The sequence below is a fragment of the Pongo pygmaeus genome, chromosome 15, assembly GCF_028885625.2.
Source record: "Pongo pygmaeus isolate AG05252 chromosome 15, NHGRI_mPonPyg2-v2.0_pri, whole genome shotgun sequence".
Classification (NCBI taxonomy): domain Eukaryota; kingdom Metazoa; phylum Chordata; class Mammalia; order Primates; family Hominidae; genus Pongo; species Pongo pygmaeus.
The window spans coordinates 36,036,006-36,061,496 of record NC_072388.2 but is presented as its reverse complement, the minus strand read 5'-3'; the positions used below and the strand labels follow the sequence as shown (position 1 = coordinate 36,061,496).

At 36.4% G+C, this 25,491-nt stretch overlaps 1 protein-coding gene across 3 annotated transcripts in view; it reads right to left on the bottom strand.

Annotated features, from left to right (window-relative positions):
• TTC6 (tetratricopeptide repeat domain 6) overlaps positions 1-25,491 on the bottom strand; it is a 242,888-nt gene that overhangs the window by 121,885 nt on the left and 95,512 nt on the right. For all 3 annotated transcript variants that reach the window (XM_063651570.1, XM_054449042.2, XM_054449043.2), the window contains 3 exons: positions 19,372-19,490; positions 14,686-14,880; positions 1,454-1,595 (listed from right to left, as the gene is read on the bottom strand). In XM_063651570.1, the coding sequence (XP_063507640.1) occupies positions 1,454-1,595; positions 14,686-14,880; positions 19,372-19,490 (456 nt within the window). The remainder of the gene's footprint in view (positions 1-1,453; positions 1,596-14,685; positions 14,881-19,371; positions 19,491-25,491) is intronic.

The window sequence follows — 25,491 nt, the reverse complement described above, 5'->3', positions numbered from 1 at the left end:
ACATATTTTAGAATTCTACTTTTATTTATTTATAGTGTTTTTAGTATATCTCTTTGTATAGCTTTTTAATTGTTACTCTAAGTATTACATTTTATAAATATAGCTTACCACAATTGACTGAGGGTATTATTTTACTAGTTCAAGTGATATGTAGAAATCTCACCTCCCTTTATGTCTCTTTACCCTTTCCCATTTATAGTATGTCTTAAATACTTTGTCTATATTCTGTTACAACCACATCAGCATGACAAATTTTGCTTCAATGGACAAACATAACTTAGAAAACTCAAAAGGAGAAGGAAATTTTATTGTACTTACCCATATTTTTGCTTTACATGTGCTTTGTTCCTTCTACATATTCCTGGATTTTTTTCTCTTATCATTTCTCTCTATTTAGAGAACTTTTCCTAGCCATTCTTTTAGGTTAGGTATGCTGGCAACAAATTCTCTTCATTTCCTTCTATCTGAGAATGTCTTGATTCCTTTATTCCTAAAGGATATTGTTCTGGATGTAGAATTCTGGGAACACAGTTGTTTTCTTCCAGCACTTGAAAAATGTTCTGTCACTTACTTCTGGCCTCCATCACTTCTCATGAGAAACCCATTTCCGTTCAAATTGTTTTTCCCCTACAGGTAGCATGTCGTTTCTTTTTCGTTGCTTTCTTTATCTTAATATAATGCCCCTCTGTGTCCTGAGAACTTTCTTTGCTTGGAAGTCTATCTTATCTGATATTAATATAGCCATTCCCACTTTTCTTAGATTGATATTTGGTTTTTCTTTATCTTTCATTTTCAGAAGTTTGAATATTATGTGGTTTGGTCTATATTCCTTTGGATTTTTCCAGTTTGGGATTTGCTCAGGCTCCTGAATCTATAGCTTTCTGCCTTTTGCCAAACTGGTAACTTTTCAGACATTATTTATTTCAATACTTTTCAGTCTCTCCCCATCTTTTGTGATAACACAAATACTAGATCTTTTGTTATAGTCCCTCAGATTCCCCAAGGCTCTATTGGCCTCCTAGCATGTTAATACATATAACTCACATAAAAAATTATTGAGGTCTTCAATAATTTTTTCTGAGACAGGGTCTCTCTCTGTTGCCCAGGCTGGAGTGCAGTGGCGCAATCATGGCTCACTGGAGGCCTCAATTGCCTGGGCTCAAGTGATTCCCTCATCTTAGTCTCCCAAGAAGCTGTGACCACAGACATGTGCCACCAGGCTGGGTTATTATTTTTAGATAACGAGGTCTCGTTATGTTGGCCAGACTGGTCTCAAATTCTTAGGCTCAAGCAATCCTCTCGCCATGTCCTCCCAAAGTTCTAGGATTACAGGCGTGAGCTACCACACCTGGCCAGCCCTCAATAATTTTTAAGAGTGAAAAAAGTCTCCTGAAACCAAAAAGTTTGAGGACCTGTGAAGTACAAAAAAACTAATATTAAAGAAAGTTCTTACTTCCTCTCCCAAGACTTGCAAGTGTGGTTTGTGAGCATGCTCTCTAGTTCCTTGTGCCAATTCAGGTGGTATCCCTTGCAGTGTAGGAGGAATATGGACATATTCTTGGTTGTCATCCATAACAGGAATTCCATACAATATTCTACAATGTGATAAGAACAATAAGTTTTTTAAGTAATTGACAAAGTATAAGATGTTTGCCCTCATTTCATAACTCCACTGAAATAAACACATGGACATTTGACATCTGCACTAAGTAGAGATTGTGTAGAAGTCAGATAATCCAAAATGAGAAATAATCCAAAAATGCTAATATCTGGTTCTTAATACATTTTAGTAGTAATATTTATGATGGTTTTGTTTCATTATACTGGAATAATAAATTCACCCTATGAAAGTCTAGTTGCAAAAGAGGTTAAAAAAAAAAAAAAAACTTCTCTACCTTCTGATCTCTCACCTACTCCCCATTCTGAGCTCACACATACACACAAAGTTTCATTTCTTGGGTGGGGCAAAGCATCAGCCTAAGCAGAAGTACTTTCTCACATTATGGTTTTCCCTTCTTGCTGAGATGAACAGAAAACTGTGTAGGCATCAAGTCTTTCTTCTAGGCTACAAGCTACATATACATAAGAATATATATGGAACAAAACTTATCAATAAAAGATTAAGCTAAACATGAGATAAATCAAAAGTTGAAGGTAAAATGTGTCATTAATTACTGACCCACAGACTGGCTTAAAAATACATTAACTTTTGTATTGTAACCACCTAACTGTAAAATAAATATAAAATGAACATAAAGACAAAATATCTAAGAATATATATATAGTCATGTGCTACATACATAATATAGATATATCAATTTCACATTGAAGCATTTAAAGCTACTGTTCCCTCTAACTTACTGATATACTATTATAGGAAGAAACACTTTATGAGTTACCAAATGTGAAAACTAAGCATACAAAAACCCAACTGATTTCAGTTGCTTAATAATATACTGAAATCCTCAAATCCCACGATACCTGCTGTTAAGAAGTAGACCCACTCAGAGCCCGGCTGAAGAAGATATGGCTTTGTCAGAGTAGAGTCATGAATAAAAGCTTCCTATCTTACCTACTAAAATACCTGAATTCAAAGAGAGGTTAAAACTCTACTCCCAGCAAGGTGAATACCACTGCCACTTAACACCCATTCCATCCTCCTTCTAATGTGCTTTCCTGAACTGCCAAGGATGGAGAGGCAAAACTCTCTTGGCCAGGCATGGTGGTTCATGCCTGTAATCCCAGCACTTTGGGAGGCCGAGGCAGGCAGATCACTTGAGGCCAGGAGTTCAAGACCAGCCTAGCCAACATAGCGAAATTTCGTCTCTACTAAAATACAAAAATTAGCTGGGTGTAGTGGCACACATCTGTAGTCCCAGCTACTCAGGAGGCTGAGGCACTATTGTTTTAACTCGGGGCGGACGTTCCAGAAGCCAGTGTTCTAGATATTAGTTAGAATCCACTAACCAAATGCAATTAGAAGGCAGAAGGTTCTGATGTTTCTGTTGGCAAGTACAGTCATGACAATGTTGAGTTCTTCTGTAGCAGTGTTCCAGTTACGACTTTGTGAGTTGTGTTTTTTACTTGTTTGTTTTTTGCCAGTGAGCATGTCAAACAGACACAGTGTGGCTCCAGAGTCCAAAGCTGTGACAGTAAAGGCTACTTAATCCCTGAATCTCAGTTAAGGCGGTACGTTGCCAGTGCTGGCTTCCAGATTTGCCGCCTTCCTGTGTCAGGAGCAGCAGCACCCTAGGCCGCCAGTTAAACATGCTCTGTGAGTCATCCCTGGGAGATCTCCCTACCTAATGCCCCATTTTTCTAACCCTCTCATTGATTTTAAAACACCAAATTCCCATTACTAAGTCCCTTTTTGCTTAAAATAGCTAAAGCTGTGATATGGTTTGGCGTGTCCCCACCCAAATCTCATCTTGAATTGTAGTTCCCATAATCCCCATGTGTTGTGGGAGGGACCTGGTGGGAGGTAATTGAATTACAGGAGTGGTTACCCCATAGTGCTGTTCTTGTGATGTGAGTGATTTATCACAAGAGCTGATGGTTTCATAAGGGGCTTTTCCCCCTTTTCTTCATCATTTCTCCTTGCTGCCACCATGTGAAGAAGGACATGTTTGCTTCTCCTTCCACCACGATTGTAAGTTTCCTGAGGCCTCCTCAACCCTGCAGAACTGTGAGTCAATTAAGCCTCTTTCTTTTATAAATTACCCAGTCTTGGGTCTGTCTTGATTAGCAGCATATGAACAGACAAATACAAGATGTTTCTGTTTTCCAAAGCTGAATCCCAATGTATCCAGGAAAACAAAAGAACAGGAGAAGGTCTAGGGACTAAGAAAATGAGCCAAGTGAATACAGACATCAGGATCAATAAGTATTTCTAAGATAGGTTGGGAGGAGAGGGAGATGGTGATGAGGAGAGCAGTGACTAAGAAGTTATCTAGAAGCACTGCTGTACTTTTCTCTGGCTCTATGCCAGAAACAGGATAGTAAAAGTCATTTACAATTTATTGTCTTTTGCTCTTTCACATTCCAAAAACGCTAAATAAACAGAAATATAGATTGGTTGGAAGAAAGTGAAGGTCGTTGGACATTCTAGAGTGCATAGCTCTGGTAGACATGAATGGGGGCCTTGGTGGAAAGGCATACCTAAGGTTAGCCTTTATGCTCCTGTATGACAAAGATGAAGCACTTACCTGGAAATTTTTATCCGGATTTTCCCTGCTTCCTTCTTTTTGTCCAGAGAAAAGAACCAACCCTTTCTAGAGTTCTCTTTGAAAAACACCACTATCTCAGTGGTTCAGACTGAAAATCTCTTCATCACCAATCTCTTCCTCACTCCCAACAGTAATGACTATTTCTGTTCATTCTCCCTCCATGATGTCTCTCCTGCTCACTGCATCTTCTCTCAACTGAGTCCTGTGATACCATCTTTACTGGTCCCTTACCTCCAGACCCTCCCTCCTCCAATCCAAGCCACATATCCCTGCAACTGTTGTTATCAGTCACCCCCTCTCCAAACATCTCACTGACTACACACACAGTATATATAACCCTGTTACAAGCTCCTGACCCTGGCAGTCAGGATCCTTCACAGTCTGGGCACCATCTACTTTGCCAACTCTGCTTCCTTCCCCCAACCTTCCACCCAAGCTACATTTGCAATGCAAAAAAAATGCCTTATGTGCTAGGATTACTCCAGGAGCAATAGGGGAAACAGGCAAAATCAACAGGCCATTATAGTACTGAGTGGCTATGGAAATGGAGAATGATGGGAGCAAGACCAGATCTCAACTCCTCCACGAGACCTTTACAAATCCTTCTCTACCCAGCCCAGATTCATGTCTGACTCCCTGGTTTCCCTGTTGCATTTGATCTGCTTTTTCGTTATACAATATACTGCATTCTATTCTGTGTGCCTTTTTCACAGTAGAGCATAGGCTTGTTTGGCAGAAAAAGTGAGACTTACTCATTTTCTGTCTCCCAGAAATTTGAATGGAGTAGGTACTAAATAAATATTGTTGAATTTTGGCTGAGTAAGAAAAGTCTCACAGCCAAAGCCAGCCCCAGACTCTGGCCTGGGAAACAGAATCATTGGTAAGGCATTATACGCTGGGTAGTTCTCAAAGTGTATTCCCTATCGAGCAGCATTAGTATCATATAAGAGCTTGTTAGGAATGGAAGTTATTGAGCCCCACTACAGACCTAATGAGTCAGAAACTCAGGAGCTGAGGCCTAGCCATCTGTGTTATAACCAGCCCTGAAGGTGATTCTGTGCACTCTGAAGGTGGAGAACCACTAAGATACTCAATCTTTCCTAAAACAGCCTAATCATAAGAATATCCTTGGATGAAATCAAATCTACACCTTCCCAGACCCCTTCTCTGAAGATTCTAATTCAGTAGGTTTGAGATAGAGCCTGGGAATTGATACACTTATCAAACAACCCAGATGACTCTTATCCTCAAGGAAGACTAAAAATCACTGATACAGTGGAAAGAGTGAGCCTTTGGAATGAGGTTAAAAAACAGAATTTGGGCCCCTCACTGTGCTATGTTTCCTTCTTCAGTCTGTTTCCTCATTTATAAATGGCAACAGTGATTGAGTTTTTCAGAGTCAAATGTCTTAGAAATCATGTATGTGAAGAGACTTGCGCACAGAATATGCTAAAAAAGTGATTGATATTAGAACCATTATTGTTTATGATCATTGAGGGAGTTGAATGAAGGAAACAAGCCCACCTCTCTCAGAGTGAAAGTTAAACCTCCTTTTGGGTCAATATTGGTCTCCCATGAGGCCAGAGAGAGAAATGTATTTCTGATTGTATGATGCTGTTAAAGAAGTTTGGAAAACATTTGTTCTAAGCTGTGAGTACTCTGAAAAAATCTCTGCACACATCTTCTATGAGTTATATAAAAGTGACTGTGAGCTACATCTTGTGAAGCATGGAGAAGGGATCTCCCTCCAGCAATCCTCCCCTACCTTGGTATGACCCTAGCAGAGAGGTTCTCCATCACAGCTTTACTATCTCTTCCTTAACAAATTTATCTTGCTCTTTGGTATACAAAAGCCTGAGAGAGGCTTCACAGGATGTTGCTCACAGTCGCTCTTAGGTAACTCATAGAAGATGTATACAGGGAAATTTGAAGAGTGCTCACATACAAAAGTTTCATCGAAGTCCATCTCACATGCAATGGTTCTATTCTAGATACCAGTCTTTAAAGTGCTCATAGCGAACCACTAAACTGATTTCACAACCCACTCACTGGGTCACAATCCACAATTTGAAAAACATTAACTTACAGAGAATGTTGTTTAAAAAGCAGATGCCAAGGTCTGGAAAAAGCTTTAGGTTTTCATCTTCTTGAAAATGTTAATCTACAAATAGCTTTCTTTAGTCTTTTATAATTTTTTTCTTTGAAATCTGCAGCAGAGGCATATGAATACTTCGTATGTTTTAAAAAGATCAGAAAATACAGTCTTGATAAAATAACAAGTCTGTAGAAAAGTATATAACTATATAAATTTCTTTTTTTTTTTTACAAAACATGATTGGGGAGGGGGAAATTGTATTTTTAATCATCGTAACTTCATTGCTACATGCAAACAGTGACATCTGGTGGAACGATACTGCTTTACTTTTTTAAAAATCCAGCTTTCACATATTGGCAGTTATGGAAATAGACAAATTTTCAAACAATTCCTTTTTGGGTATTTCCAAGTAAAAACAGAAATACACAAGTGTAAACTCTTACCAGACATTGATAGTGCATACTGAAATGATTTTTTGTCATCCCAAACTGTCATACTGACGGGGCTATTTGTTCAAAGTGGATATAACAGAAATTTAAAATGAGGTTACTATTAATTCCAGTTCTATCTCTGCCACCAACTGTGATATAGAGTGCAAAGCTTTGCCTCAGTCTCCTCATCCATAATATGAGAGGCTTAGGCTAGGGAACTACTAAGATCTCTGATAACTCTGTTCAGTATACTTCTGTGATATGTATCACCAACTCACACAGTGACGCTTATGTTCTTCGGTGTAACACCTTAGGTCACTGCTTGGATTATGCGGGAAGAAACAAGGCCATGTAAGGGGTAGGGGTGGGGCCAGGATTAGACCTGATCATTGAGAAATGGCAGATGGTAGGGGAAGGTCAGTCGCAGATACGTATACTGGTAGGAAATAAAAAGCATATGAGACAGAACAGAGTATTACAAATGAAGTGTAACAGACCACAGGTCCTGGGTGTACTGTAATTAGAAAGGTCTAGCATGAGATGATGGCACATTTGGGTGGGGGGCAACCAGTGATAGGAAGTATAAAACCAGGCAATATTCAGAGACTGCAAAGCTTTCAGTAATTGACATCAGAGAAGTCTCCCACAATGACCAAGGCCACATCCTTGGCCTAGAATCAAAACAGGATTTTCAGTTCCTAGGAGGGAACAAGCAATAGTAAGATAAAATCCTCACCCAAAATTGGTTCACAATTGGTCAAATACAAACCACCAAGGGCAAGTAAAATATGCTTCACACAGATTATCCAACTAAGGCTCCTCACATTCTTCCTAGATTAGGTCAAATTGGTCCTAAAAACAGAATGAGAGCGAGTATATAGAATTAAGCATAAAGAGAAAAAATAAAAGGGCCTTTCACAAATACACAAAGCAGTAGAATATAATAAAACCCACATTTAAAATTATAAAGACCTGGGTTTGAATCCCAGCCATTACTAGCTACATAAACATGGACTAGTCAATCATTACGCTGTATTTTTTATTTGGGAAATAAAATGATTTTATCTACTATGTAGAGTTGTTATTAATACAAAATTATATAATAAATGTAGTATACTCAATGCATTTTTCTGTTAGATAATTTTCCATTTTCTTAACAAATATTACTACATTATTTGAAGGATTTGGATAAAATCTTTCAAATAAAAGCACTCCTTATATATTTGATTTGTAAGCTATAATTAGTAGAGATAGTAAGTCAAAATAATTACTCATATATGTGTCTCTACATTTGTATTTATATATATAGATATATATCCTCAAAGGAATATGTTATCAAAATAACATCTCTAATGTCATTTTCATAAAATGTATGTATACATAATATATGTATATGCACAGAAGAAAAGTTTATAGTAATCTACCATATAGAAAACCTGGTAGGAAAAGGTCACCCTTATTACAATATTTTTAACTATCACAGAGAGAAACTATAGAGGCAAATTTTTCAGATCCTGTCCCATCCCACCCCCAATGCCTTTCAGGATTCTGAGTGACTCAACTGCTAACATAAACCTGCATCTCTGGTTCTCCTACTTAAGATCTAAAAGTACTATTCTAATACCTCCAAGATAAACAGTCAAAAAATGCTTGGTAAATCTATCCAATATTAACTTTGGGTAGCCAGAAATAACTTGTCTTCATTCAAAGTTGAGTACACAGAAAAACCCAAAATGATTTCTGTGAACACAGTCTCCAAACTACAAAAATGAAATATAGCATTCAAAAAGTGACAGAAAGCACATCCTTTTGGGAAAGATTTATTATAGGAAACAAAAATATTTTAGAAAGATTCTGCTTTGTGTTCTTGAGGTAATAAAATTCAGATAAACAAAAGCAATTTTCTTAAGAGACTGATAGAATTTAGAAAAAAATCTGTAAATGCCATAGCAGTCTCACAATGGAAATTAGAAGGACTTTTTAAAATTTATACCACAGAAAATGAAACCACTGAAGTACAGAGGTTTGAGAGATAAATCTAAGCAAAACAATGATAAATATAGAGGAAAGACAGTGAAGATCCAACCTACAGCTAATTGATATTCCTGAAGAAATGCACAAAATAAGTAGAATAGAAACATTACTCAACATAAAACAAAAAAGTCTTATACTGAAATATAGTGAACTATATTTGCATATAAGAAGGGCTTTCCATGTACCCCCAAAAATTAATTAGAAAGCAATCCACTCTCAAACATACGCTAGGGAAATTGTTCATTTTAAAGCAAAACATAAAATTCTGTAAGCATCAAAATGAGTAGGAGAAAAATATTACATGCAAATAAATGAAAAACAGGTTGGCTTCAGATTTCTGTCTCACAAGATTAGATATCAGATAATGATACAAACAAAAAACACATAGGCAAATGCTGACAGATAAAACAGATCATAGGAAATAGCAAAGAAGCAAAAAAGGAAAAAGAGAATATAAAATGATAAAAATAATACCAAGTACATCTGATAGAACAATAAATGAATATGGGGTGACCCAACCTATTAGAAAAAAACCCATCAGAAAAAAAATTCTGATAAGCTCAAAAAATATTTAAGTCTATGCAATCTACAAGGGACACAACTAAGACAGACTAAAATGAAAATGGAAATATATGCCATATAAATAAAGCAAAAAATAAAGTAGTTTTCACTTTTATGGGTTACGTGTACAATGAAAACAAAAGGATCACAATTAACAGTTTCTTGAATTTTCTCCCACACACACAGAAAAAATTGTTTTATATAATACACATGTTGTTTCTGAATTTAGTTCTAACCCTTTCAGAATACAGAATTCTACCTCATTCTTTATTATGGTTGCAATGCATCTCATTATTGAATGCACAATTAAAATTCTTCCATGATGGACACTTAGGTTGTTTCCAGTTTTTAGTTATTACAAAAAGTGATATGATGAACATCCTTGTGCATTTCTCTTACCAATTGATAGTCATCAGCATATAAATGGCATTTAAAGCCATGGTTCTGGATAAGATCACCTTGGTAAGCCTGGGCACTCCAATGTTGAGAAGAGATGAGGAGACACCAGGAGGAGGGACTGAGAAGCCATCCCCAGGGAAGCAGGAAGATAGCCAAGAAAGGAGTGGTCCCTAAGGCCAGGGATAAAGGTTACTTCTGGAAAAGTAAGTGATCAACTGTGTCAAACACAACTGAGAAGACAAGGACTGTGATATCTTAAAGCAAACCTGATCATGTCATTCTTCCTCAGAAAACCTATCAATGCTTTCCCAATTCACTGTGACTAAGAATCCCACCCCCAAGCACTCACACGTGCCCTCACACACACATACGGGGTAACCATAAAATCCTGCCTTAACTCTAGCTTCAAAGGTATCACTGCTCTTCCTGTTCTCTAATACTGGACTTACTTCCAGTTATCAGATGGATTCCAATTGTCCACAGCATGAACTCAAACTTCAAAGTGTATACAAATTTCCTTCATTTCTAACAAGTTCCCAGGTGATGGTGATGCCGCTAGTTTGTGAACTATACTTTGAGTACCAAAGACCTAAAACATTCTTTCCCCTCCTCCTTCCTATCTTCTATCCATCTTTCAGGTTTCAATTTAGGTATCAATCCTCAAACCTCCCCAAACACTCAAGGACTCCTCTTACATGTTTCCGTAGCACTCTGCACAACTCTATATTAATTGTCGCATTCACAGTAATTAATTCACCTTTCTTTTCACTGGTCTCCAGGTTCCCTGAGGGCAGTGATTATGCTTCTCCTGTTTGCAGATGCCTCTCTAGTGCCTACCACAGAGTCAGGCATATCATTTGATTACTCGGATCAATATTTATTGACATGGAAAGATGTTTACACATAAGTTTTTAAAAGTTAGATTACAAAACATTATGCATATAGTATTAATCTAGTTTTGTTCTATATGAATTATTTGCAAAAGGAAAAGTCTGGAATCCCATATTTAAGAATGTTAACAGTGTTATCTATAAATGGCAAGATTTTGAGTAATTGTTTTTCATTTTCGCATTTGCTTGCATGTTTTTCCATATTTGTTAAAATGTTTTTATTGTTTTTTGTAATAAAATAATCAAAAATGGAATTAAACATTGAATTTTGACACTTAACCTTTGGGTTTTCCATTGTTGCTGCTGTTCTAATGTATAAAACTAATGATCTGTCCACATATTTTCCAAAAATTGACTAGGAATTTCTTTTTTAATTTGAAGCCAACTAGAGGGTTAAGTCTGGGATTTATAGCCTGGCATTGCTCACCGCCCTGGAGCTGGCTATAAAGGGTGCCTGATTTGAAAAGGTCAGCCAATGTTTATATGACAGCATTTTTGCCACCAACTCTGTATTGATTGTGGATCAAGGAAATACACAAGCAGTTTTAGATAGACAAATCAGTGAAATGGAAGAGAAATCCATAAATAGACTCAATAACATATTAGAATTTAAGGTATTTGAAAGTTAGCATTTCATATCAGTAAGGAAAAGAAGATTCATTGAATAAATTATATTTTAAAATTGTTCTTCTTATCAAAATAAATTACAAATGGATTAAATATTTAATTTTTTCCAAAGGAAACCACAAAGTTACTAGAAGAAAATATGAGAGAATACATCAAAATGTAAACACATAAACACCCTTTCTAAGATTAGCATCAAGACTAGAACACATAAAAAAATTGCTACATTAAAAAATTTCTGATAGCATAAAACACCATAAACAAAACTGAAAAGCAAACAACAAATTGAAAATATATCTATAATATATACGGCAAATAACTAAAATTTTAATATAAAAAGATCATTTATAAAACAATACAAAAGAGATAAATGACAACTCCAGATCTGGTAATTCTCAAAAGGAAAAAAGCAAATAACCAAGAGACATCTAAAAATATGTTCAACCTTACAAGAAATGGATAAAAATAATAAAAGATTAGAAAAAATTCAAAAAGAGTAACAATCATAGTTTGGCAAGGGTGTAAGGAAAAGAACAGTGTCATAAATTGGCATAAACAGTGTCACCATAGCTTGGTTATAGTAGTAACTATCTGGCCAGGCACAGTGGCTCACACCTGTAATCCTATTATTTTAGGAGGCTGGTGCAGGAGGATCACTTAAGGCTAGGAGTTTGAGACCAGCCTGGTCAACATAGTGAGACTCTATGTCTACAAAAAAAAATAATAATTAGCCTAGTGCTACTCAGGAGGCTGAAGTGGGAGGAGCCCGGGAGTTCAGGGTTACAGTAAGCTATTATTATGCCATTGCGCACCAGCCGAGGAAACAGAGCAAGACCCTATCTCTATTAAAAAATTTTTGTATAAAGTAATAAATATCATGAAATAATTTAAATGTTCACAAACAATCTTGAATGAAGAAACTCGGGCTATAGAATGTCATGGGTGGTTTAAACACGTACATATACAAGAGATGTCTGAAAGGCTATTCACCAAGTTGTTAACATTAATCTAAGTCTTTAAATACCTTTAATCATTTCCCCTATTTTAAAGCCTCAAATATAAAATTCCATACCAAAAATTTGAACTAAATGTCTATAAACTTCTCTCTATAATACAAAAATCATTTCTAAAGCAAAAATAAGGCCAATACAAGATATTTGTATAGTTCTCATCATAATTACTGTTTAGCAAAATAAGCGTAAGTTTGAACACTACACCGCTGTTCAAATAAACTTAAGTATATATCCTTCCAATTCCATTAAAATATTCTTGGTGTTTGCCATAAATAATGATTAACAAAATTGGGAAACATTAAAACTATACAACCACAACTATTATTACCTTTGAAGTTAACTGATCATTGCACAAAAAAATGCAAAAAGCCATCAAATGAAAAGGTATTCATTTTGTTTACAGTTACCTTTCTTGAGAACACTTGGTAGTGCAGAAAAAAATTATACATTTCTCCGAACTTGTAGGCTCAGCAGACAGATATATTTTGAAAAGGTTAAGCTATGTTTAGCAAGGTAATCCTCAAGAGATAGATGCTGGAGAATTAAATATTCAGTACTTAAATTAACTTCTTATTTGGTACTTAGGAACAAATTGCCAAGAATTATCCTTATCAAATAGAACGTTTATTGACTCTTGGAAAAAGAAAGTGAGGTCTACTTGAAGAAAAACATTTTCAGAATTCGAAAGAAACTAGCATTTCTAACACTTTGCATGAATAATTAAAGCTGTAAGTCCTCCAAATGATGCTTGGCTTGCGTAGTGCTAATGGGAATGACTCAAAATAGTAGAGTTTCATGACTACTAGATTATGTTTATGTATTTATTTTATACTCCCAGCTTTAGGCTTTAACATATATTCCAAAGAATGGCATGCTGAACTGCTGTTTTCTATTGGAGATACTGGAGCAGTTCTGAAATTTCAAAAATTCTTCATATACAATTTTTTTCAAAAATTTAATTTGATAAAGCAAAACTAAAAGACTTTAGATGTATAAAATTATGATTGACAAATAAATCCTAAAATTTTTTTTTGCCTACATAGAAAACAAACATAAAAATGACCTTCTTTTAGGGATTCAAATAGAAACTAATTGTGATTGCTAATCACTGGGAAACCAGGTAATTTTTAATTCATGAAAGGATGCAGTAGCATTGCAATTTTTACTAGAAGTCAAGTTTGAGAAAATGCATTCAAAATATACCATGAAAAGTAAGGGTACTAATAATTTTGTGATAGTGTCATTAAAAGTGATCTTTTAGAATAGTATTCTCATATACCTAGGATAGTTAAATTATAATACCAAAAAGTTGCCATTTAACTTAATATTTAATATTTGTAATAGTCTTAAAACATGTAGTACATTTTTCAGTATTTTTACCATGGCTTCTGAAAGGCGAGAGACTGTAGAGCAAGCATTCTCAGTGGGCAGGTGATATCCCTCCCAGGAGGTAAAAATTGGTGCTTTGGGTCGGGGGAGCACAGTGTGATTAAAGCTTGCTCTTTTTATTTATAAAGCACATACATTCATATAGTATATAAACAGATATACAGTATATCTGGCATATTAAAATTTAATCAGGACAGGTGATTCGAAAAAAAAAAAAAGCCTTAAAATTCTCTTTAAGTGGGTGATAATGAAAAGGCTGAGAAAAACTGAGTTAGACAAACCTGGATTCTATCACTATCAAGAGATAAGAACTTCAGCAAGTAACCTGATATCACGAACCCCAAATTTCTTCATGAATAAAATGGAAATTACAACTTCTCCCTTACAGTTGAAGATTTAAATAGGAAACATATGCAAAGCACACAGCACAGTGCTCGGAATATAGTTACTGCTGCATAAACATTAGGTTCCTTCCCTTTTCTCCTGTCTTTTGAGGATGCTATAAATTATATACTCTCCACAAAAGAATATGCAGATTCCAAAGGAAGGTGAGACCCAAGGAGAAGGAGAACGAACTCCAAGAGCAATGACTTTTGTATGTGATCCCTGGACCCAAGTATGCCCAATGATGGTGAAATCTAGTTCAAAAGACTGGGTCCAAGTGTCAAATCTGTGATTTTTTTTAATTGTCTATGTGTAGCTAATTGCTTAAATTTTATTACTCTCAATTTCCACATTTGTACTCCAGGGTTGTGATGACAAACAAATGAGATAATGTATGTAACACTCTGGAAATACTAAAGTTACCTTACAATTGGGAATGGGTTCATGTTAATATTGTCAGGAAATGGAGACACAGACCTAGACTGTATACCTGAGGAAGCAGCAGAAAAAAACAAAAACTGCTCCCTCCTCTTTAGTGTCCAAGAACAGAATCAAGTCTTTAAAATCTAGAACTCAAAGGCAAGATTTACACGACAGTTTACATTTAGCTTAAAATCAAATTACCAGTGGAACTCTTACCTATCTGTTTGTTCCTCATCTGTAAAGCGATCATCTAAGAAAGAGGTTCCAAATTTTCCAAGCAGGGTATCGTGGCCTTTCCTGTTAGCAGTGTGATACACTCGAGAAGCCAGGCGCAAGTCAATAGGCAGCTCCTGGGCTGGGATGGTGGTGCACAGATCATGAAGGTGCGGCATGGAGTAGTCTTGTGTAATTCTGCAACAGAGAAAATAAAGTTAGCTTCTTTCATCATTTTGTGGCCTTTGGATATAAAGTACATTTATACTGACAATTTAGTTCAGGTTCTAAAGACATATACAAATGAAGGAGATCTGATTTAAAACTATAATAATGATATATAACAAATTTAATATCACAATCTCAGGCCATTGTCCAGAGCTTTAAACTTGTATCCAACTGCCTGCTGAATAGCTCAACCTACACCTCTACAGACTACAGTCTACAGGCATCTCAGGATCAAGAAGTCTAAAAACAAACTCTTTATCATCCCACCCCAACCTCTTCTCTCCTGAATTCTGAAACTCAGTCTGTGGACACCATGTCCAGCCATCATGTATTACTCCTTTGCTACTCTGCTCAAATGCTAATGTCCCTAAAGAAGTGGAACAATATAGGTAGGGCATTATCCATTAACTAGCATTGATAGAACTGTGGGTCTCTCTAAGTCAGTGTGGCATCTCCTTTCCCACTCTGCTTGGACTTGTATCTCTCTTCTGTCTTTCCTAAGTAGAGAAGATGACATGAAAATCTGCTTTTTTTTTTTTTTTTTTTTTTTTTGAGATGGAGTCTACTCTGTCACCCAGTCTCAGGCTGGGATGCAGTGGCACAATCTTGGCTCACTGCAACCGCCACCTCCCAGGTTCAAGTGATTCTCCTGCCTCAGCCTCCTGAGTAGCTGGGACTACAGGCCTGTGCCACCACGCCCAGCTAATGTTTGTGGTTTTAGTAGAGATGGGGTTTCCCCATGTTGGCAAGGCTGGTCTCGGACTCCTGACCTCAAGTGATCTGCCTGCCTTGGCCTCCCAAAGTGCTGGGATTACAAGCATGAGCCACTGCGCCCAGCCAAAAATCTGCTTTCTTAATCCCCAGTGCCACCTGTCATCCAATCAACAAATAATTATTGAGCACCTACTATATGCCAGATTCTGTGCTAGGTCCTCTACACACATTTTCTCTAATTCCCACAATGAAGCTGTATTGGAGGTATAATTATCCTTATTTTGGGTAGGTCACAAAATTAGTGGGTAACCACTGGGATCCAAACACAACATTACTGGCTATTGGCCACATTTCTTGCCTATTAGTGACTTCTGGGTGGAAGTGACCCTTCTCCAGAAGTACTCCATCCCTACCTTCTTATTAAAGCTTACACAACCAAATGACCTTCTTTTCATCAAATCAAATCCAACCCAATCAGCTTTAGATCTTTAGGTCATGTTCTCTTCTGACCCCCAAAACACAGCTGAGAATATGAATAACTTGTTGAAATTGCTCTTCCTTCATGGGCCTTTAAAGCTGCAATATCCCAGATTTCCATCTACCTCTCAAATTCACCATAATCTGACTTAGTCATTGGTTTTCCTTCTCCAGTTTCCAAACTGGGTGTGGCTTCTGAGGTTTGAACTTTTCTTTGTACATTCGAAAAATCATCTTTAGGGTTTCAGCTATTACCTCTGTGCTGAGAGCCCCCAAATCTTACCTCCAATATCACTACCTCAACTAGATTCCCTCTTTTGAAGACAGAAAACATCTTTGACCCCTCTCTCTTTCACCTGCACATCCAATGCAAAACTGAGTTCCTCCCCTGCAGAGGGTTGCTCAGGTTTATTCCTTCTCCATCCTCACTGCCAGCATACCCTTCATCACCTCAGCCTGCACAGGCAGTCATTCACCAGTTGGGTTGAGCACTGCAGCCTCTGTCTATTTCCCTCTGCAAAATTCTACCAGATTGATCTCCTTTAAGTGCTCCCTTACCCAGCACATTGATTGGTTGTTGCTTACTGCATTTGTCTAACTTCCTTTCTCTATGTTTCAAGGCTCCTAGACTTTGGACTTACTTCTAGCATAATGACTAAGAGTACAGACTCTGGAGTCAGACTGCCTGGGTTCAAACATTGTTTACAATTCTCACTTGGTCATAAGCAAGTCAATTAATTTCTTTATACCTTGTCCTGGATACAGTTGCCTTAAGAAAGAAGAGTGAATGCATTTAGAACAGTGTCTCTCACATGGCAGAAGTTAGCTATTCTCATCAGTTTCCAGGACAAATCACAGGGCTACACCTGTCAGTCCCTTCAGTTATGGATACAGTGCTGTCTACTCTTTTGTCCATGTCTAAATATTCTTCAAACAAGATCTCAAGCACAGACTTCTCGGCCAAGTTTATCTTTTTTTCTTTTTTACAGTCTTTTTTTGTAAGTTGCTGTACTCTTGTGTCACCCATTTTAACCTTTATCTAGAGGGTAAATGCTGGTCTGTCCACTGACCACTCGATATGGCTGGCACTGATTCAGAGATTAGCATGGTGTAAAGAATATAGACTTTGGAGTTGGCTGGGCCTGGATCAGGATCTTGGTTCTAACACTTGCCAACTGTATTACTGACTTCTTTAAAAGTCTTCTGATAAATGAGGATAAAATCCCTAACCCTTGCCTTTATAAGAACTGATAAAAATAGAAGATGTGTAATTCCCAGTCTGTAGAAATGTCTCAAGAAATGGTTTATTTTTAAGGTTGCTACTATTATTTTGCACTACACAGCACCTGACCCATTGCCAGGCCCCATATGTACACTATTGAATCATTAACAGAGAGTGGTCTATGGCATTTCCAAAAGTGCATAGGGCCTAACAAAAATAGGATATGAAATGTGTTCATGTGAAAGAGGAAAAGAGAGGTAAGTCTAAACATTTGGAAATGCCTGAGACAAAGACGCCTAACTGGAGGAGTGAAAGAGGGTGTCCAGAAAGCCAGGACTCCCAGGTACTCTGGGCTCCTAACAAAGGGCTTTTAAAATAGAGGGGAAAAAAGGTGTGCTCTGATGTCAAGCTCACCTACACCATCATTCTACCTGAGACAGGTCCTGGCTAGTGGAATGTGTTTGAGATTACATTACTGATTTTTATATTTTCTTTAAAAAGCATCACAACCAATCTGAATTCCTATGCACCCATTATAGTCTATTAACATTAAGCAAATAAATTCCCCTTGGTTATTGACCTAAATAACAATATGCTGCAATAGATGTTTGAATTCTCAAGAATACAATTTAATTTGAGGGCTAGTGAGAAAATTTCGGTTGAAAATTGATTAAAGAAAAAGGAACAGTAAATAAAAGACTTTCAGAAACATTTTCCCAAGATTCTCTTTTACTATATAATTTTTTAAAATATCAGACTTTTATTCCTCTGCATCTCATTCTATTTCTCACTAATGAAAATTTCTAATTTTTGTTTTAATGAATTAAAGCAGTATTATATATATATATATATCAATAAGATCTACAAATATTTTTGGCATGCTCAGGAAAGGCTGTGTGTTTTTATAGCACACTCTTCTTAAACAGGACTATTTGTCATTCTTTGAAACACTAAGACGTAAAAAAGAAAAGACTCTGACTCTGTGTGTGGCCATACTGCTCTGCTTAATGCACTAAATGCAAGGTTTTTTAGAAAAAAAAAATCAAGAAGTTTCTGCTTCATTGATAATCTGACAGTAACTATTTATTGAAGGTAAAATACTTGTTGTCTGCTGTCACTATTTGTTTTAATACATAATCTTGCTAACTAAATGAGCTTAAAGCAATGCAGATAAGCAATGGTATGTACAGGGTCACTTAAATGCCAATTTGACTGTTTCATAAACTTTGGAATTCTTTTCCCATGAGTCTATTCTCAGCTACTAAATTGTGAGTAATATCCATTTACAAAGTCTGAGCTGGCCATAAAAAGGTTGTCTTCCATGTCCAGCATACCTTTCAGTTCCCTAAGCAACAACAAAAGCTAATAATTAAAGTTTCTTCAAACCCCCATTAAGAGTTAAATGAAGAAGAATCTAGAAGAAACTAACCCATAAAAACTTAGTGGTGAAATAAGGAGAAAATCAGAGTTTCAACAAGGCGACTAGCAAAATGTAAATCATAATCTAAATTGCATTTCCACGCTATTATTTAAAATTGTGGTTGTATTCCTGTGTAACGAGAAACTCCATTAAAATTATGGATGTGAGGATGAAGCATGATATTAACAGTAGAGAAAAATAATGCCATCTAAATTACCAAACAGATGGCTTATGCACATTTTCTGTTGGCTTGTTTTTTTATTTTATCATAACAAAATTAACCAATATAATAAGCAATTGATCCAAATCAGGCATTACAGTGACCAAAAATATCAAATCTAACATGCTAACATTTAATTTTCTTTAGTCTCACAAAGTTATTTTTTTCCAGCTATTGTTACATCATGAAAGTAAGTACATTTGTCAAAAACAGAAAAAGAAAAAAGCATAAAGTATAGCACTAACTGTAAAATCTGCCACCAACTTTTCCTGTGAGAAGGTTTAACTTAGCTCTCACATATGAATTTCTAAAACATTTCGTTTTCTTTTCTAAAAATATATTTTCACGTGTCAATGCTACTGAATAACTCCTCTTCCAATAGAAAAATTATAAATTTCAGAAAATTACTTTTTATGTAGTTTTTTATCACAGAGAGGTTTTGAAGACTTTCTTGGTCTCAGTGATTTACGTTTCCGCATTCGCTTAATTTCTTTTCCTTCGATTTGCAAGAATTCTGGTGATTTTGCCTTTAAGAAAATATAAAGTGTGCTGTTAAGGGAAGATGTAACATGAGAGTTAGATCTTTCTCTCATATTTAGTGAGTCATCTAATATTTAAACTCCAGATTTCTATGCATATGTTATAACAGAATGCTAAAAGTAAATTGATAGTTTCCTCTAAATCCATTCCTAAATTTTACATATATACCTATATAACAATAAAAATATTAGTATCATGTTTATTTACAACATTTTTATTACCTTAAAATTATTGAAGAATAAATATATTTTCCCTCCATAAGTGCACTCTTCTTTATCGGTATTTGTAATAAAATTTACTCTTTTTTCCTTAACGTTTGGCATGACTGCTGGTAACAACCACAAGCTAAAAAGAACTTTAGTGCTTTATATTTTTGTTTTGATCAGTTTATCAGAATAAACTTATGCAGAATTCATGGTAATCATTCATGTAAAGATATTTTCTCTGTGGGTTTCGCTATATTTTTTTGAGATTAGATTTAAGGAAGAAATCAGGGAGGCCCTCCTTGTGAAAAGCTATGGTTGAATAAGTAGAAGGTAGCCAGATAAAAGGAAGTTAATTTTTCATGTTAGGTAGGGTTTAGGTTTGATACAGTAGTAAAGAAGGAGCTATTGCAACTTCTTGGGTGATGAAGTAATGAAGAATAAAGAAAGTTCAATGAATACAGAGCATTCCACCTAACCATCTTGGTAATCTGAATTTCCTGTACAGTGTTTCCAGAAAGTGGTCATCACCTGGCTGGAACATGGTCAGGAGTGGACAACTTGAATACATATAAACTCAGCCACTTTCTCTTTGAAAGTCTTCCAGTCCTGGAATTTTTGCTTGTTTCTTTATTATTGAATCTAACAACTTTCATCCACCAGTCTCAATTCAAACCTCAGGAACCATACAAGCACAATCTAGCTCTCAATTGTTTGAGAGACAGACAAATATTAGAATGCAGTTTACTCCCCTGGGCCTGCTTTCCCCTCAGATACACATCCCCAGTCCTTTCAACTCTACCTTATATGACATGGTTTTGAAGTACTATGCTTAGTCATCTTCACTGCTTTCTTCCAAATAGTCTCTAATCTGTCAGAACTCCTCCTGGGGTTGGACACCCGGATGTGAATATAATATCTGAGGTGTGATATAATCAGATCAGCCAGAAAAAGAGATGGTATTTGTCAAACAATGCAAACTATGATTGCATGTGGCTTCATCACAAAACTACATCACAGCCTAAAACACTGAAGTTTTTCACATTTGCTATTAAATCTTGTCATCCCATATCTATGCACTTACTTTGTGGATCCTAAGGCTATCCTAATTAAATTTCATCTGAGATCTGACTAATCAAATCTTTTTTTAATTCTTAATTTTTGTGGGTATATAGAAGGTATATATATTCATGGGGTACATAAAATGTTTTCATACAGGCATGCAATGTGTAATAATTACATCATGGAAAATGGAGTACCCATTCCCTTGAGCATTTTTCCTTTGTGTTACAAACAATCCAATTATACTCTTTTAGTTATTTTTAAATGTACAATTAAATTATTACTGACTGGCCGGGTGCAGTGGCTCACACCTGTAATCCCAGCACTTTGGGAGGCCAAGGCGGGCAGATCACCCGAGGTCGGGAGTTCAAGACCAGCCTGACCAACATGGAGAAACCCGTCTCTACTAAAACTACAAAATTAGCTAGGTGTGGTGGTGCATGCCTGTAATCCCAGCTACTCAGGAGACTGAGGCAGGAGAATCATTCAAACCCGGAAGGCACAGGTTGTGGTGAGCCAAGATTGCGCCATTGCATTCTAGCCTGGGCAACAAGAGTGAAATTCCATCTCAAATAAATAAATGAATAAATAATTACTGACTATAGTCACACTGTTGTGCTATCAAGTATTATGCCTTATTCATTAATTCTATTTTTTGTACCCATTAACCACCCCCACTTCATGCCCATCAAGCCTCCCTTCCCAGCCTCTGGTAACCATCCTTATACTCTCTATCTCCATGGGTTCAATTGTTTTGATTTTTAGATCCCACAAATAAGTGAGAATCTGTGATGTTTGTCTTTCTGTGCCTGGATTATTTCACTTAACATAATGATCTCCAGTTCCTTCCATGTTGTTGTAAATGACTGAATCTGTCTTTTTTTTTTTTTTTGAGACAGGGCCTCAATCTGTAGCCCAGGTTGGAGTGCAGTGGAATGATCACAATGCACTGCAGCCTCAACCTCTTGGGCTACATTGATCCTCTTACCTCAGCATCCCAAGTAACTGGGGCTACAGGCATGCACCATCAAGCCTGGTTAAGTTTTGTATATTTGTAGAGATAGAGTTTTGCCATGTTTTCCAGTCTGGTCTCAAACTCCTGAGCTCAAGCAATCTACATGGCTAGGCCTCCCAAAGTATTGGGATTACAGGAATGAACCACTGTGCCCAGCCTCATTCCTTTTCATGGCTGAATAGTATTCCATCATGTGTATGTACCACATTTTCTTTACCCATTCTTCTGTTGATGGACACTTATGTTGCTTCCAAATCTTGGCTGTTGTGTGACCAGTGCTGCAACAAACATGGAAGCATAGATATCCCTTTGACATACTGATTTCCTTTCTTTGGGATATGTACCCAGCAGTGGGATTGCTGTATCATATGGTAGTTCTATTTTTAGTTTTTTGAGGAACCTCCAACCTCTTCTCCATAGTGGTTGTACTAATTTACATTCCCATCAACAATGTATGAGGCTTCCCTTTTCTCCACATCCCTGCCAGCATTTGTTATTGCCTGTCTTTTGGATATAAGCCATTTTAACTGGGCTGAGATAATATCTCATTGTAGTTTTGAGCACTTTTCATATGTCTGTTTGCCATTTGTATGCCTTCTTTTGAGAAACGTATATTCAAATCTTTTGCATATTTTTAAATAAATTGTTAGATTTTTTCCTACAGAGTTGTTTGAGCTCCTCATATATTCTGGTTATTAATTCTTTGCAAGATGGGTAGTTTGCTAATATTTCTCCCATTCTTTGGGTTGTCTCTTCACTTTACTGATTGTATCCTTTGGTGTGCAAAAGCTTTTTAACTTGACATGAACCCATTTGTTCATTATTGCTTTGGTTGCCTGTGCTTGTGGGGTATGTCTCAAGAAATATTTGCCGAAAACAATGTCCTGGAGAGTTTCCCCAGTGTTTGTTTGTTAGTTTGTTTTTGTGGTAGTTTTATAGTTTGAGGCCTTAGATTTAATTATTTAATCCATTTTGATTTGATTTTGTCTATGGTGAGACATAGGGGTCTAGATTCATTCTTCTGAATATGGATATCGTTTTCCCAGCATCATTTGTTGAAGAGGCTCTCTTTTCCCCAGCATATGTTCTTGACACCTTTGTTGAAAATGAGTTTACTGTAGGTGTGTACTGTATTCTGTTCCATTGGTATATGTGTCTGTTTTTATGCCAGTACCATGCTGTTTTGGTTTCTATAGCTCTGTAGTATAATTTGAAGTCAGGTAATGTGATTTTCCTCCAGGTTTTTTGTTTTTGTTTTTATTGTTTGGGGTTTGTTTTTTGTTGTTGTTATTGTTTGTTTGTTTTGTTTTGTATGGTTTTTGTTTTTGTTTGCTTAGGATACTTTGGTTATTCTGGGCCTTTTTTGGTTCCACATAAATTTTAGGATTGTTTTTTATATTTCTGTGAAGAATGTCATTGATATTTTGATACAGACTGCATTGAATCTGTAGAATGCTTTGGATAGTATACACATTTTAATAACATTTGTTCTTCCAATCCATGAACATGGAATATCTTTCCATTTTTTGGTCCTCTTCAATTTCTTTCATCAGTGTTTTATAGTTTTTATTACACAGATCCTTCATTTCTTTGGTTAATTCCTAGGTATTTTGTAAATGGGACTACTTTTTACTTCCTTTTCAGGTTGTTCACTGTTGGCATAGAAATGCTACTGATTTTTGCATGTCAACTTTTTGTCCTGCAACTTTACTAAATTTGTTTATCAGTTCTAATGGTTTTTTGTGGAGTCTTTTGGTTTTTCCAGATATAATATCATACCATCTGCAAACAAGAATAATTTGACTTCTTCCTTTCCAATTTGGATGCCTTTTATTTCTTCCTGTTGTCTGATGGCTGTAGCTAGAACTGCCAGTATGATGTTGAATAACAGTGGTGAGAGTGGGCATCTTTCAGGTGCTTCAGATCTTAGAGGAAAGGATTTCAGTTTTCCCCATTCAGTATGATACTAGCTGTGGGTCTGTCATATGTGGTTTTGGGATTTATTTATTTATTTATTTATTTATTTATTTATTTATTTTTGAGATGGGGTCTTGCTCTGTTGCTGAGGCTGGAGTGCAGTGGCGTGATCTCAGCTCACTGCAACCTCCACCTCCCAGGTTCAAGCAACTCTCCAGCCTCAGCCTCCCGAGTAGCTGGGCTTACAGGAACGCACCACCATATCTGGCTAATTTTTGTATTTTTAGTGGAGACGGGGTTTCTCCATGTTGGCCAGGCTGGTCTCAAACTCCTGGCCTCAGGTGATCCACCTGCCTCAGCCTCCCAAAGTGCTGAGATTACAGGTGTGAGCCACCACACTGGTAAAAACCATATGTGGTTTTTATTATGTTGAGCTATGTTCCTTCTATACCCAGTTTTTGAAGTTTTTTGTTGTTGTTGCTCATGAAGGGACGTTGAATTTTATCAAATGGTTTTTCAGCATTAATTGAAAGGATCATAAGGTTTTTGTCTTTCATTCTGTTGATAGGATGTGTCACGTTAATTGATTTGCATATGTTAAACCATCCTTGCATCCCAAAGTGGGATTTATCCCACTCTGTCATTAATGATCTTTTTAATGCACTGTTGAATGCAGTTTGCTAATACTTTGTTGAGAATTTTTGCATCAATATTCATCAGGGATATTGGCTTGTAGTTTTCTTTTTCTTTTTTTTCTTTTCTTTTTTTTTGGTGTGTCTTTGTCTGCTTTTGATATCAGGATAATACCTGCCTCATAGAATGAGTTTGGAAGCATTCCCTTCTAGTTTATTTTTCAGAATAGCTTGAGTAGAACTGGTGTTAGTGCTTTCAATTCAGCAGTGAAGCCATTGGGTCCCAGGCTTTTCTTTACTGGGAGAATTTTTATTATGGATTTGATCTTATTACTTGTTATGGGTCTGTTCAGGTTTTGGATTTCTTCCTGGTTCAATCTTGGTAGATTGTATGTGTCTAGGAATTTGTCCATTTCTTCTAAATTTTCCAATTTATTGGCATATGTTGCTCATAGTAGCTACTAATAATCCTCTGAATTTCTGTAGTAATGTCTCCTTTTTCATCTCTGAGTTTATTTATTTGGATCTTCTGTCTTTTTTTCTTAGTCTGGCTAAAGGTTTATTAATTTTGTTTAGCTTTTCAAAAAACCAACTTTCTTATTTCATTGACCTTTTGTATTGTTTTCTTCATTTCAGTTCAATTTATTTCTGCTCTGACCTTTATTCTTTGCTTCCACTAATTTTTGGTTTGGTTTGCTCTTTCTTTTCTAGTTCTTTAAGATCTATCATTAGATTGTTCATTTGAAGTTTTTCCTCTTTTTTGATGTAAGCACTTATAGCTATGAACTTCCCTCTTAGTACTACTTTTGTTGTATCCCACAGGTTTTGGTATGTTATGTTTCCATTATCATTTGTTTCAAAAAAATTTTCAATTTCCTTCTTTATTTCTTCATTGACTTGCTGGTCATCCAGAAGCACATTGTTTAATTTCAATGTGTATAGTTTCCAGAATTATTCTTGTTACTGATTTCTAGTTTTATTCTATTGTGTTTTTTTGTTTGTTTGTTGTTTGTTTGTTTGATGGAGTATTGCTCTGTCATGCAGGCTGTAGTGCAGTGGCACAATCTCGGCTCACTGCAACCTCCAGCTGCCGGGTTCAAACAATTCTCATGCCTCAGCCTCCCAAGTAGCTGGGATTACAGGCATGCACCACCACACC